General features: G+C 67.1%; 1 protein-coding gene across 9 annotated transcripts in view; it reads left to right on the forward strand.

Moving 5' to 3' along the window:
- Window positions 1–10,301, forward strand: part of RXRA (retinoid X receptor alpha) — a 94,384-nt gene extending 84,083 nt beyond the window's left edge. For 8 of the 9 annotated variants that reach the window (XM_021071477.2, XM_021071514.2, XM_021071488.2 and 5 more), the window contains 5 exons: window positions 73–202; window positions 1,855–1,987; window positions 3,423–3,514; window positions 5,023–5,128; window positions 6,710–10,301. In XM_021071477.2, coding sequence (XP_020927136.1) covers window positions 73–202; window positions 1,855–1,987; window positions 3,423–3,514; window positions 5,023–5,128; window positions 6,710–6,857 — 609 coding nt within the window. In that variant the 3' untranslated portion in view covers window positions 6,858–10,301. Of the gene's footprint in view, window positions 1–72; window positions 203–1,854; window positions 1,988–3,422; window positions 3,515–5,022; window positions 5,133–6,709 lie in introns of those variants that run through there. The other variant, XM_021071454.2, reaches the window with a different exon arrangement.
- Window positions 10,302–14,313: the final 4,012 nt, after the last annotated feature.

Raw genomic sequence — 14,313 nt, forward strand, 5'->3', positions numbered from 1 at the left:
GGGGGCATGATTTAGCCCCTCCGGGGAAGGGTCTGGGGCCGGGGTGCTAACTGCGGTGCCCCCTGCCCCCAGCCCAATGACCCCGTCACCAACATCTGCCAAGCGGCCGACAAGCAGCTCTTCACCCTGGTGGAGTGGGCCAAGCGGGTCCCGCACTTCTCCGAGCTGCCCCTGGACGACCAGGTCATCCTGCTGAGGGCAGGTGAGTGGCCCGGCCCGCGGGCGCGGGGGGTGCGGGAGGGCCTTGGAGCCCCCCCGGGGGGGAACGGGGCCGTCCTCCTGCTGGGTGGGGCTCCCGCTCCAGCGCTGCTCCCTCTGGCCTTGGCCCCCCCTGCCCCCCAGAAGAGGGTATTCAGTTTGGGGTCTCTCCTGGTGGCCTTCAAAGAGGTAAAGGGCTGTCGGGGGGCCGTGGAGAGGGAGGGTGAGCGTGTCTGGCGGGGCTGCCCTTGGGGTCTGTTCTGCCTTCTTCCTGCACTGAGGCTTCAGCCCCTTTCCTAGGCTGGGTTTACTGTCTGTGTACCTGGTGCCCATAAAAGCGTGCTCTGTACAGGACCTGCGACCGGATGGGGCAGGACGGGGTGCTGGAACACGGAGGGCGGGAGCATTCACTCTGGGCATGGGGTCAGGCCGGAGTCCGGACGAGGCTGTCGCCCTCTGAGCCGTTCCCTTATTTGGAAAGTGGGCACAGCAGACGTGCCGCGGGGAGGCCGGTTTCTGCTGTGAGGCACAGGTCCTGGGTGCAAGTTCCTGCTGGAGAGAGTGCAGGGACGGGCGAGTTGGGAGGGCCACCCGTCCCGCGGCCCCTCCCTGTGTCCTGGGCCCTGCGGGCTGCACCCAGCTCTGCAGCCGCCTCCAGACCCTTGTGCACCAGGCCTGAGCAGGGAGCCGCAGGGGTGTCAGGCCAGCCCAGCCCAGGGCCGGCCAGGCTCTGGGTGTTCTTGGGGCAGGGGGACAGGTGGCAGCTGGGTCAGAGGAGGCCGGGGCTGGGCAGGCCTGGAGGTGGGGAAGGTGGGAGGGAGAGACCCAGAGTGATGGCGGAGTGGCTGGGACAGATCCGGGTGGGGGTGGGGGGAGCTCGGGGGCTGGTGCTGCCCCTTGCAGAACCCTCCTCTCCCTGGGCCGCTTCCCCGGTGAAACGGGGCTGATGCCTGCCCTGTAGGACGACCCCGTGGTACCGGCTGGCTCTGCCTGGAACCTCTGGGCGCCCGGAGGGGGCGGGGCTGTGACCGTTGCTAGTCGTGTCCCGCGGGAGATGGTGAACGCTGTCCGGTGTACTGGTCCCTGAGACACTTGCGCACAGAATAGGTCTGTCCCCCTGCCTGGTCCTTGCCTCGCCTCTGGGCATGCTGGGCCCGAGAGCTGGAGAGCGGCGGCTTGGCCTTTGGCTCCAGATCGCCTTGTGTCAGCTCAGTGCTTGACCATTTGGTGGCATCCACCATGTGTCCGTCTCTGGGAGTTGGCCTTTGGGCCAGTGGGCGGCAGCTGGCGTGGGGCTGCCGGAGAGGGTCGAGGGAGCTCCCGCGAGCTCCTTGGCACAGCATCTTGGCCCTTGCAGAAGGCGGCTTCCCTGGCACCTGCGTTTGGGAGCCCCTGGGTTAAACTGGCTACAGGACATGTCATGTGCGGGACTTCTCAGGGCCCTTACTGTGCCAGTGTGCCCCAGAGAGGCCTTTCCCAGGCGTCTGTGCTCAGGAACTTCCTTTCTGTGGGACGTTTGCAGGCTCGAGGCTCCCCGGAGCCCATTCTGGGAACCCCGGCCTGGGTTCCCCAAGGAATGGGTCTGAGGTTTGCCTTTGGGGGCAGGGCGGCCTGGGGCCTGGAGACGTGGTGACCGTGTGCCCCCTCCTCCTGCAGGCTGGAACGAGCTGCTCATCGCCTCCTTCTCGCACCGCTCCATAGCCGTGAAGGACGGCATCCTCCTGGCCACCGGGCTGCACGTGCACCGCAACAGCGCCCACAGCGCGGGGGTGGGCGCCATCTTTGACAGGTGGGGGCCCGCCCAGGGCACGGCCCGCTTGGCATCTGTCCTGTTCTCGAAGGTTCTACGTGCGGAAAGGTCCCGGCGCTACCATAAGATTTCCTGGGGCTACCGACAACCACAGTCAGCATCTGGGTTCCCTTCCTTCCTGTCCTTCTGAAAATCCTGCTGCTGTTTTAAAGCAAAGACAGGTTACGCTGTCGCTAGACTTGCCTGGCGGCTGTCACGGTGGACACGTGGGGACTCTTTCGCGCGCTTATGCCTCAGAGCCCACGTGTGTCTGCTCGCTGCCCTGTCCCTGGGCACTAGCTGCCTCTGAGTGCTGCTCTTGGCATATCGCCATTGGGGCGGGGACAGGGGGCCAGTGCGGGTGGCTGGGCGGGCATGTCCGTTCTGGTGGCTCCCAAATCACGGCTCGATGGTGCTGCAGGCGAGGCAGATGGGAGCTGCCCGCTCCTGTGTCTGGCTGGCCTTGCCTATGAGCCCGGAGGACCTGGGTGTCAACTCAGCCAGCCGGAGCGGGAAGCGCTGGAAAGGGGGCGCAGCCCAGGTGTGGCACGTGGGAAGGAGCAGGCCAGGGAGGAGGAGGCAGGAGGGGTCCCAGGCGAGCCCTGAGAACAGGAGCTTTGAAGGGGGAGGGGAGCGAGGCCCCCCCCCCCAGTCACCCCGGGGATACCTGCGGGCACAGGGCTGCCCCGTGGGATGGAGCAGGTGGGACAAAGTGCAGCCCCAGACCGCCCTGCCTGCGCCATGCACCGTGGGCAGGCGCTGGTGTAGACAGACCCCGGGGTGTCTCTGCTACAGGCCGTCGCAGGGCCTTTCACAGCTCGGGTGCAGAAGTGCCACCCAAGGGGGCAGCGGGGGGCAGCATTTGTTCCCCATAGAAGCCACCCCAGAGGGCACGTCCCCAGGATGTTTAGAAATGCAGCCCCTGCCTCACACCAGCTGGCACTTCCATGGTTCCCAGCTGCTGGAGAGGTGACAGTGGTGGGGGTCTGGTCGGTGGCTGATGACAGGAGGGGAACAGAGCCGCCCTGCAGTGGGGAAGGGGCCGGGGACATGGACTCGAGGGCTGTGGTGCCCGGGCTCGGCCTGAGGCTGCGTGCCCGCCTGCAGCCCGGCGGGCCCCTGGGCCGGTGGACCCCTGGGCCGGCGGGCCCCTGGGCCGGTGGACCTTGCCCCCGACGTCCAGGGCTCTGGCTCACCCCGGCTGTCACGAGGTCCCACTTCAGCCCCCAGGTTCCCAGAAACAAATCCCACGCGCAGACCCTCTTGAGTGAGAGGAGAGGAGCCCACCGCCGGGGCGGAACCGGACAGGCGGTGGCTCCCGGGTTCGCCGTGACCGTCTCAGCCGCCCTCCGGGCCCAGACCGGGCTTCCCGGGCCTCCGGGGTTCCGGGGCGAGGGCGCGGTCTGACCCGAAGCCTGCCCCCGCTTCCCCGCAGGGTGCTGACGGAGCTGGTGTCCAAGATGAGGGACATGCAGATGGACAAGACGGAGCTCGGCTGCCTGCGCGCCATCGTCCTCTTCAACCCGGGTGCGCCTCCTCCCCGCCGCCACCCGCCCCCGGGCCAGCCCCGTCCTGCCTGCGCTGCCGCCTCGGCCAGCGGCCCCTCGCCTGGGCCCTGATGGGTTTCTCCCTTGTGATGGGGGCGCAGCCGTGCTGCCCTCTTCTCGAGGCCCGCGTGAGGGTCAGACTGGCTCGGTCAGCCGAGCTCATCCTCCGTGTCCGGGCGAGGCCTCCTGGAGCCCTGGGGGTCTGGGGCTGGGTGGGGACGTCGGGGGCAGGTTCCGGGCTGCCTCGGTGTTCTGGGGGCAGGGGCAGGGGGCTGACCAGGTGGCGAGGAGGAGGGGGCGGCCCCAGGGGTGGAGGGTCCCGACTCCCTGTTCTCCGTCAGCTCCAGCGCTGAGAGGCGGGGCCCGGGTGGCCATGGGGTCCCCTCGGGGGAGAGCCCGTTTCCCCAGGTTTGTGCTCCAGCCGTGACCCTGCCCTGCAGGGCGCTGCCCTGCAGAATCTGCATTGAAGCTTTGTGTGGCTTGGCTGCTGGTTCACCCGATGGGGCCTGGGTGTGGGTGTTCGCCCAAGACAGGAGTTAGCACAGCCCCAGGGCCGGGGGAGCCCAGCTGCCGAGGAGCCTGGCAGGTTCCCAAAGCTCTTAGGACCCCCGGCCACCATGGCATTCGCTCTGGGCCATGGGCCTGTGCCGGACGTCAGGCAGCCTGGGCTGGGCTGTGTGGGACCCCTCGCCCTGGGCCTCGGAGGACCTGACAGTGGGCCTGTCCCATGGCTGAGCCTCCAGGCGCTACAGCGGCTTCAGACCAGCAATGGGTTGGTGGGGCTGCCCTGGCCTCTGGTCCCTTTGCCACCAGGAGGGACCACCTCCCCCAGCTGAGGCCAGATTTGGGGCTGTGTGAGCCCGAATCCTGATGCCCAGTGGTGGGTGCTGTCGGGGACAGTGAGGAGAGAAGCTGGCCCAGCGTCAGTTTGGGGGTGACTGCGGGAGAGGACGGAGCCCTGCCCGGCCTGGGGGCTCCCCCTGCTTCAGATGCCTGGGACTCGCCAGGACAACCCGGTCGGCCCTTGCTCCTGTGGCCTCATCCCTGGGCCTGGAGGTTTGGGCGGCTCTGGTGCTGGCATCTGTGTCCACAGGCAGAGCCCCTTCCACACTGGGCTCCGGCCCCAGGGTCCCCGGGCTCAGGATGGCCTCATGGCCGCTCTGCCCCCACCCCTGACCCGGGAGGGGCCTGGCTGCTTCAGGAAGAGACTGTGAACCCTTCTTTCGGGTCTGAGGGCCTCAGACCCAGGGCTGCAGAAGCTTGAGAGTTGACCCGATTGCTGTGATGGCCAGGAGCTGGCAGGGCAGGTCAGCCCCCTTTTCAGAGGGGGGAGCTGAAGGACAGGAGCTCAGGGACTGGGCCAAGGTCAGGTGGCCAGCGAGCGGCAGGGTGGGCCTCCCGTGCAGGGCAGCCTCGTCCCAGTGGGTCTGTGGGTTCCTGGGGCAGCTTCCCAGGGGGCTCTGACCTGCGGTCCCTGCTCCCTCGCAGACTCCAAGGGACTCTCGAACCCGGCCGAGGTGGAGGCCCTTCGCGAGAAGGTCTACGCGTCCCTGGAGGCGTACTGCAAACACAAGTACCCCGAGCAGCCCGGAAGGTGAGCCCCGGACCGACCTCAGGGTCTCCCTCCAGGCCCCCTGCCCAGGCAGGGCCACCCCCAGCCCTCAGACATGCGGGTGGGTTAGAAGGCGTTGCCCCTCGTCTGTCCAGGGCCTTGCTCCTGGCCCCACGCACACACTCTCACACTTCCCTGCAGCCCCACCGAAAGGATGGGCCCTGTGCCGGCACATAGTAGGTAACGTGTCCCTGCCCAAAGAGGCGGGGCCCTGGTTGCTCGTCTCTAGCAGGGACAGTGCCAGCACACAGTAGGTGCTTTGTAGACAGGTGCAGAGTAGATGGCCGAGGCGTGGCCTGGGTGCAGAGCTTGACTCCCTCTGCCAACTGCAGGCCCTGGAAGGGCTGGAATTGTCTCTTTTCTGGGTCCACAGTGCCAGGCGCCCAGCGGGTGTCTGGGTGAGGGGGAGGTCGGTGGCTTCGCGGCCTTTCAGGTCTCCTGTCCTGATCGGACCCGCTTCCTCCCAAAGGGGGTCTCCTGGGAGCGGGTGGGGGTCCCCCCCAGCCCCAGGCCTCCCTCTCCCCCTTCCCACCCCACCGACCGGCGCGCACAGGGTTACCCGCCCTGCTCGGCCTCATCTGGTTTGGTTTAAAGTGAGACTTCCCGGAGGAGGAGGGGGAGGGGAGGGGAGGGGCAGCAGGCCCGCCTGTTTTTCCTGGCCTCCGGCCCCAGCCCATCTCGCCAGCTCAGCAGAAAACGGCTCGTTCCCTGGCCCTGCTCCAGCCTCTAAGCCGCGCTTTTGCCTTTAAAACACGGGTTGTGTTGCAGCCAAGCACGGGGCTGTCCCCCTGAAATACAGACATTGTTAATAATTAATGAGGCCCCGGGGGTCCCCGGAGGGTCGTGCGGAGAGAGCTGGCAGCACGCGGGCTGGGGACGAGGAGGGGCAGACGTGGGTGTTCCTGGAGGGACCTCTGGCCCCGTCCCCACACGGCCCTGTCCTTGGCGGCAGAGCCACTGAGCCTGGCTTTCCTCCTCCAAGAGCCCCCCAGAGGCTCCCCCATCAGTGTCCTCCCCCGAAACTGCCCCGGGGGAGGGCCCGGCCTGCAGAGGCTTCCCTCCCACCTGCCCTCCTGGCAGCCAGCAGAGCCCCCCGAAGGTGAGGGCTGGTGGGGGCGCCCTGGAGCTGGTCCTTTCTGAGAAGGGCCTGTCGCTCAGGCTCCAGGGCTGCTTCCCCCGCAGGCCTCCCTCGGCCAGCGGCAGGGCTGCGACTCAGAGCAGCCCTTGTGGTTCTCCCTCCTGCTTAAAACCCTGCCGCGGCTCCCTGCGGCCCTGGGAGGAAGCCCACGTGTTTTGACGTTGCCCAAAGCCCTGTCCAGCCCGGCCCCGTCCAGCCGCCGTCTCCCCCTGGCCCTTCCTCCGGGATCTCCGCCCCGAAGGGCTTCTTTCCAGGTCTGCACCCCCCTCTGCGCTCCCGGCCGCCGGGCCGCCTGCCGCCTTCTCTGCCCAGAGCCGTCCTGCCTCCGAGGCTCCGCTCAGGCGGCCCCCAGCCCAGCGGCGGCAGCGCCCGGGGCTGGGCGGGGGGCCGTGGCCCGGGCCCCTCACGCGGCTCGGCTCCCGCAGGTTCGCCAAGCTGCTGCTGCGCCTGCCGGCTCTGCGCTCCATCGGCCTCAAGTGCCTGGAACACCTCTTCTTCTTCAAGCTCATCGGGGACACGCCCATCGACACCTTCCTCATGGAGATGCTGGAGGCCCCCCACCAAATGACCTAGGCCCGCGGGCCGCCCTCCGCCTGGCCGCCGGCCGCTCTTCTCAGCCAGCTCGTCTGCCCCCGCTCGCCTGGCTGTTTGGACTCCGGGAGTGGCCCGTCCCTGCTAAGCCTGAGATGTGCTGCCACCCTGTTACCTTCCATTCTGCTCGTCTGGACCGGGCAGCGGCTTTCCTGGGGCGGCCGCTGGAGTGGCAGGAGCCGGCGGGAGCCCCGGCCAGGCCCGCCAGGCTCTCCCCGGGGGACGCCCGGGGGACTCACGGGTCTTGGGCCCCTGGCCCTGGAGCTGCCCCCCCGTCAGAGGGCAGCTTCGTTCGGTCACGGTTGTCGCTGGTTTGGGAAGTCTCCCGTGCGAGGTCCTCTGTGTGGGGTGCCCTGCCTTCGCGGCCCGCCAGCCCGGGCCCACCCACCAGCAGGAGGAGGGGACGGGTGGGGTGGGGTGGGGGGGGCGGGCGTTTCATGGAGGAAGGCCCCTCCTGGCCCCCAGGGAGAGGAGAGGGGCTCGGGGGCGGGTGGCCTCGCCTTCCCTCAGAGCCAAGGGTGAGGAGCCACCCCCTTTTCCAAAGATGACTTTCCGCTTCACCCCCGAGCCAATCAGAACAGGAGCCGACCTCTGCGCAGGGCTGGGGCCACCTCAAGGCTGCAGAGACGGGGGTCGCCCACCCCCACCTCCGCTTTCCCTTTGCGTTGTCGTGGTTTCAGCTTCTTGCCCAACGTGGGCCCGCACACCCCAGGGTGCCCCCGATCTTCCACGGCCGGCCCCTGGGCCTGGAGGGCTGGCCTGCTGTCTGCCCTTCCTGGAACCCCTGGGGGGGGCTAGGCCGACTCGGGCTCTGCTGACCTCTCAAGGCCAGAGGTCACCCCCCAGCAGGCCCACGGGGATGGAGGGAGGAGGGTTGGTCCTTGGGCAGCCGTGTCCAAGGATGGAGAGCTGGAGGGACGTGTGGGCACAGCCGGGGCTTGGGGGGTGGGGAGGCCTCGGTCCAGAGCTCTCTGGGGCACAGACCCCTGGCGGGCTCTTCGGATCAGGGCCCTTGAGTGCCAGCATCCTCAGCTGGATGCCCCTTGGCGTCCGGTCTGGGTGACGGAGCCCCGAGTGGGAGCTCCAGCAACACCTGCTCTGGCCGAGGGCCCCCCTCCAGCCCTGGGCCCTTCGCTCTGTAACGCCCCCCCCCCAGGTCTCACTGCTTTGCCTTTAGGGCCTCTAACCCCGTGAACCCAGCCTTCGCCAGTAGTGGGGGCCTGACCTGGGCGGGGGGCGGGGGTTGCATCTTCCCAGCCCCTCAGGGGGAGCTCTGTCAAGCCCGTCTTCCCCCTGCCCCCACCAGAGACCCGGAGCTGGGGTGAGGGCAGGGCTTGTGCCCGCTCTCCCCGAGGCCGCGTCCCCAGGTGGTGCGGGCCCTGACTGGGGCTCCCCCGCACCCCTGGGGCTGGGTGGGGAGAGGCCGGCCTCCAGGCCTCCGTGGGGAAGAGTCCGTTCTTCGCTGTCCCAAGTCTGGCCCAAGAGGAGCGTGAGGCCTGGGTGCAGGTGTGGGAGAGTCCACGGACGCCCCCGTTCTCTTGCCCCACCCCCAGCCTGGTGGCCCAGGAGAGGCGAGGCGTCCCCTGCCCCGTGGGCACTTTCCCTGTCCACCCTCTGAGGCAGAGATGGGGCGAGCCAGGCCTGCCCAACTGTCCCTCCTCCCAGACTCTCCCCGAAGGTCTTGGCAGCCTTTGGGGGCATGGCGGTGTCAGGCAGGGTGACACAGGCGCCCTCGGGTCCTCCCTCCGGGGACCCCTACACCCAGCACCCCTGGTGCCTTCTGCAGCCAGGTGCACCCCGTCCGCACCCGGCCCACTCCGGCTCCCTCGGGCCTCTCGGGAACGTGGTGGCTCCCGTGGAGACAGCCCAGGTTGGAGCCCTGTGTTGGGGGGCCGCCTCTCGGGCTGGCCACGTGGCCAGCCCTGAGGTCCCCAGGCCACCCCCTCGCGAAGGCAGAGCCTCCCCAGCCCCTGGCCGCCCGAGGCCATTCCCGCAGCATCTTGGGCCGTGGGGCCGCCCTCCCCGCTCCAACCCGGTTTGCGGTCATGGTCCGCGTGGCGCTGTTGGAAAAGGAGACGGTGGGGGAAGGGCCGACTCCGCAGAGAGGTCGCCAGATGTAACCAGCCCTCCTAGGGTGACCAAGCTGGTTCAACTGAGGTGGTTTTTGTAATTATTATTATTATTATTATTGTTTGGTGGGACAATCTTTAATTTTCTAAAGATAACACTAACATCAGCTCGTTAGCCACCGTGTGCCCGGCCCGCCTCGGCCGGCTGGTGTTTCCAGCGTGCTCCCCCGAGGCGTCACCTCCCCGCCTGGACATCAGATGGGGCCCCCGGGGCCAAGGAGTGAAGATGACCGTGTCCTGGGGCCCGACGGTGTCAGCACGGCTGGCCTCAGGGGACGTCCACCGGACAGCTCCCCTGTCGGCCGCCCGCCGCCCTGCCTCGGGGCGGGGAGACGGCGCGGACTCCCGTGTCCGGGTGTCCGGGGGGGCTTCAGGCTGGCAGGTCCGTGGCAAAGCGCTGGAGACCCTCCTCCGCGGGGGCCCCTGGGAGGGCCCGGCTGGAACGCGCAGCCCTTGGAAATGGGCTGATGTTGTCCCCATCACGGAAAGCGGGCGTGTGCGCAGACCTGTGCGCCCCCCGCAGACACGCAGCGGCTACCAGCGTCTCCTGTTTGTTTTCCACCAAGACTCCCCCCGGCCCCCGATTTCCTATAAATTTGCTTCATGTAAGCAGGTGCGTAAGGACCCCGCCTTTGGTGAAATCCGGGATCGAGTGACTGTCTCGAGGCCAGGAGATGCATCTATTTTCAGATGCTTTGGAGCCAACAGCTTTAGCAGTTCCCAGCCCTTAGCAATGCCTTAGCCGGGCCTCGCAGCTCACACTTTAGAGAGAATGGCAAATACAGAGAGAAGCGATGTCTAAAGCATCAGGAAAGGTAGAAAAAAAATCTATTTTTGTACAAATGTAATTTTATCCCTCATGTATACTTGGAGGGTGCGGCGGGAGGGGGGCTTGTTTTGTTTCTGCTTCTAGAGACGGAGGCGAGAAGCTTTCTGAGCGAACGTTCGGACGTGAGGCGGAGCGGAGGAGGGGGCTCCCGGGACGGGGCGCGCAGGCTTCGGACGACCCCCGCCGCGTCGCTGTGCGCCCTCCGGGCCAGGAGATTGGGCCTGAGACTTTCAAGGGTTTTCTTCCCCTTTCGAGTAATTTTTAAGCCTTGCTCTGTTCTGTCCGTGTTGCCAGCTGGCCTTCCTGCGACTCTGACTGTGAAATTACTTGCCCACATGATTGTTCTCGAAGACACCGTGGCCGCAGGTGCCGGGATGGATGGATCTTGGGATTGGGATTGTGGAAAGAGAAAGGCAAAGAAAAGCCGTGAGAAGAGAAACAAACAAAACATGAGTGTTTAAAAATACACCCACCCCTGCTGCTTTGTTCCGGGGGGTTCTCCCGTGTGGGTCTGGAAGTCCGCCAGGCTGGGGGGCCCTGGCGCGGGAGGGTCTGCTGGGCTCCCCCTGACCGGGCCGGTCCCCATGAGGCGCCCAGCTGCCCTCCACAGCCGTGGTGGCTGGGCCAAGGCAGTGAGCCTCTGGGGCTGGGGGGCACCTTGGCTCTTTTCTCTGCACCACAGAGCTCCTGGGAGGCCCCCCCTACTCCCGGGCCTGGAGAGGGCTGTCCCCCGCATTCACGAGACGGGGCGTGTGGCCGCCTGCCCTGCCCCGGGTCCACACTGGCCCGAATGGCTAGGAGGTTCACGTACAGCCACAGAATGAGTGATGTCATCTAACTGCCATTAACGACCAGGTGGTGACGCCCCGTCTGCTCCAGCCCGTCTCCATGCTGTCTGGGCGCTGGGCTGGGCCCGGCCGCAGATTGGCAAAGGTGCCCAAACGTTCTGGTGCCCTGCTGTCCAGCGGGCACCCTCCGGGGAGGCCCCGGGGATCCTGGGGCTGGAATCTGGAGGCCCTGCCTGGTGGACGACAGAGCCAAGGGCACAGGCGCCCTCAGGGGGGCTTGTGACCAGAGAGGCAGGGGTCCCCTGTGGACCACCCCCTGTGTGCTTGCGTACGTGTGACACACGGCGTTCACACATGCTGATACAGGCGTGTGCCACCCCCCCGCCCCCACGCTTGTGGAAGCCCCGGGCAGCTCATGGTGGGTGATTCGGGCACCGCGTTTCCCTCCCCCATCCTGAGGTGTGTTGGGGGGAAAGTGACCCGAAACCTGGTGGCTCCCGCCCCAACTGTGGCTGCAGGGTGGTGCCAGCGGGACTCGAAGCAGGTGGCGCTGATGCCTTTGCCGCCACTTTGAGACGCACTGCCAGGTCGGCTGCTGGTCGTGAGGGCCTCCCGGGGTCAGGGCTCGGCCTTGCCCTCCGGAGCCCTGCCCGGACCCCCCGGAAGAGGTGGGTGTGGGGAGACAGCCCCCCACCGGCCTCTGGTTTCCTGCCATAGAATATACCAGCCGCGGGCCCCCTGCTTGGTCTGGAAAGGGGTCAGACCTGGCGGCCTGGAGAATTGGAGGGTTGGCTCCCCATCCAGGGCCACTTGCCCTGCCTCCCCCACACCCAGGGCCCCAGCAGGGGCGTCTCGAGTAGGGCGTGAGGGCACAGTTGTGCGGGGGCCCTGGAGAGAGACAGCTGCCATGGCTGCAGGGTAGGGAGGGGCCCAGGGCTCAGTGTCCTCGCGGGTTCCCTGGCCGGAGCAGTGACCCAGATGGCCTGCCCGGGCCCCGTGTCCCCCAGACATCATTCTGGGCTCCAGGCACTACACCTGGGGTGGCGGGGTTACCCTGGAGGAGCAGGAGCAAAGGCGGCAGCAGCCAAGAGGCGGGGGAGTCCAGGTGGGCAGGGCCGCGACACCGTTTCTTGCAGTCAGCCGTGCCCGCAGCCTCCAGAGGCAGGGGCAGTGCCCGGTGCCACTGAGCATCCACCGGTCAAACGGAGACCCACAGGCCGTCCATGGGCATTGCATGGCACCCTGGCTTTGGGCCTCCCTGCTGCCTCCAGTTGCCATGGTGACTCCTGCCCAGGGCAGCCCCCTGGACCAGAGCTGCTGGGCCTGATAAGTTCATCACCAGCAGGGTCAGGTGGTGACAGGCCTAGCCCCCGGGGCTCGGGGTTTGTGACCTGAGAGGCGAGGGCTGGGTGGCGGGGTGGGGAAGCTCTTGGCTAGGACAGTGCTGAGCACCCAGTGATGGCAAAGGGCTGGCCCTGAGTGATGAGGAAAAGGGCAGGCGTGGGAAGCAGGGGGCAGCCTGGGAAGATGGGCTGAGCCCCCCAGAGCAGGCCGCCCTGGCCCAGAAGACAGAGGAGTGGGTGTCATGGCTGGGCCCAAGGGCAGCAGCACCCAGAGTGGCAAGCACCCTGCCGAGGTGGGGGGTGGGGGCCTCAGGCAGGAAGGGGCGGGCCAGCCCTGGATGCCCACGAGGCCCCATCTGCCCCCAGATTCGGGGGGCACTGCCTTGTCTGCCAGCCCGGCAGGGTCCCCAGGGGAGCTGCCAGCCTGCTGCCTGCAGACTTTGCAGGCCTCCTGCCCCTCGGCGCGTCCTGGCTGCTGTGACCTCGGGGATTCAGTGCAGAGTGGATTGGCCATTTCATCGGGTGTGTCCCCGACCCTGCAGCCGCAGAATCCTTCTCCCCAGAAGCCTGGGGGACCCACAGGAGGCTGGGAGGGGGCCGCAGCCCCAGGGCCGTGTTCCTAGGAGGGGCCCTGAGACGGGCGACGGAGCCAGAAACAGGACCCGCCCAGTGCCCAGTCCCTGCTCCGACGGACCCCCCGGAAGGGTGCGCTGGATGCCTCAGAAGGACGCGCGGCAGCACCAAGGGGCCCCAGGTGTGAGGCGGCACCGCCCCCTGCTGGCGGTGCCGGGAAGCGCCCACTCTGGTCCCTCAGGTCCCGGGTCCCTTCTGTCTGCAGGCACTTCCTGTACTCACCACGCCGCGTCCCAAACCGATTATCAGAGGGTCAGGGCGTGTGCGGGGGTGGCACTGGTGCTTTGCAAAGATGCCCGGAGTGGGCTGAGCAGCAGAGTCCTACTGTGCGCTCGGTCCGGGCAGGGGGGTGGGGAGTGGGGCAGGTCCTGCCCTCCCTGGGCCTCCCTGTCCACAACGAGGACAGACGTGTCCACCTCCCAGGACCCTTGTGACAAGGGGTGCAAAGCCCCAGTCATCCAGAAAAGGCTCTGAAGTCACCACTTCCTGTTTGACTTTGCTGTGAAGAGGCGGTCACGCTGGGGCAGACGGTTTATGAGGCAGATGTCGGCCAGGAGCGTCTAATAAGTCCAGGCCCACAGCCAGAGGGGCCCGGGGTGGGGGGCGCCCTGTCCCCCCACAGTGGTCCTGATGCAGGTTTGCGAAGCCCGCCCTGGCTGGGGAGCAACAGGGGAGCCACCAAAGGCGGGCCTCCATCTTCGTGCCATCGTCCCCAGCAGCTGCCAGTGCCTGGTTGGGGCCACGGGGGCGGGGGGGGGCACAAGGCTCAGGATGCCAGACCTGGGGTCCAACCGTCTATGGAACTGTAGTGAGCAGGTGCTGCGAAGGCTCAGAGCAGAGTGATAACCTCACCAGAGCTGCGTAGCCCCATCGCTCAGGCAAGAAACTGAGGCCAGGAGAGGAGGTGACGGCTCGGGCTCAGCTCCGCTGTGGAACCCAGGCTGCCCAGGGGAGCAGGTGGGGCCCCAGGTGCCCGGGAGGAGCAGCCCTGGCAGAGATGCCTGTACCATCTGCTGCTGCCCCTCGTCCTCGGGGAGGCAGGTAGGGGCTGTGCGGTGAGTCCGACCTCCTTAGATGCCCAAGGCCACTTGAGAGCTCAGCAAGGGGAGAGGCTGCGGGGGCAGCGGGGGGCTCCCTCGGGCACGTGCCCCCCACCCCGAGGGCGGGATAATGGCTTTGGAAGGCAAAGCGGGACTCATTCACTCCCTGCATGCCTAGGTGTTTACACAATGGCTTGGAAAACATATGATGCGTCCCCCGCAACCTGTACTCACACCTTGACGGCAGCTTTATTCACAGTTGCTGAAAACTGGAAGCGGCCCAGACGCCCTTCAGGAGGGGGGCGGAGCAAGCTGACTGCGGTCTGCCCAGACCTTGGCGCGCTCTTAGCCGTTGAAAGAAGTGAGCTATCAAGCCACGAAAAGACACGGATGAGTCATAAGTGCGAATCACGAAGGGGAGACGCCTAGGAAAGACGAAAGGCTGCGGGACGGCCAACGGAGCCTCGGTGGCCAGGGCGGGAGGGGAGTCGGAGAGCACAGGGTTTTGAGGGCGGAGAAGCTGTTCTGTCACAGGCTCCGGGGGGATGTGACACTGCACACTTGCAAAGCCCCTAGGACTTGGCAGCCCACGCAGTGAGCTTTACCTTAACGCAAGTTAAAAAGCTACCCCGGAGGTCGGCGGAGTCCCGGGAGGGCAGGCAGACGGTGACAAAAC

Source organism: Sus scrofa, chromosome 1 (assembly GCF_054392235.1).
Source record: "Sus scrofa isolate SSC_HxYL_T2T_F1_AM1 chromosome 1, Sscrofa_HxYL_maternal_Yorkshire_Landrace_v2.0, whole genome shotgun sequence".
In the NCBI taxonomy this organism is placed as follows: Eukaryota; Metazoa; Chordata; class Mammalia; order Artiodactyla; family Suidae; genus Sus; species Sus scrofa.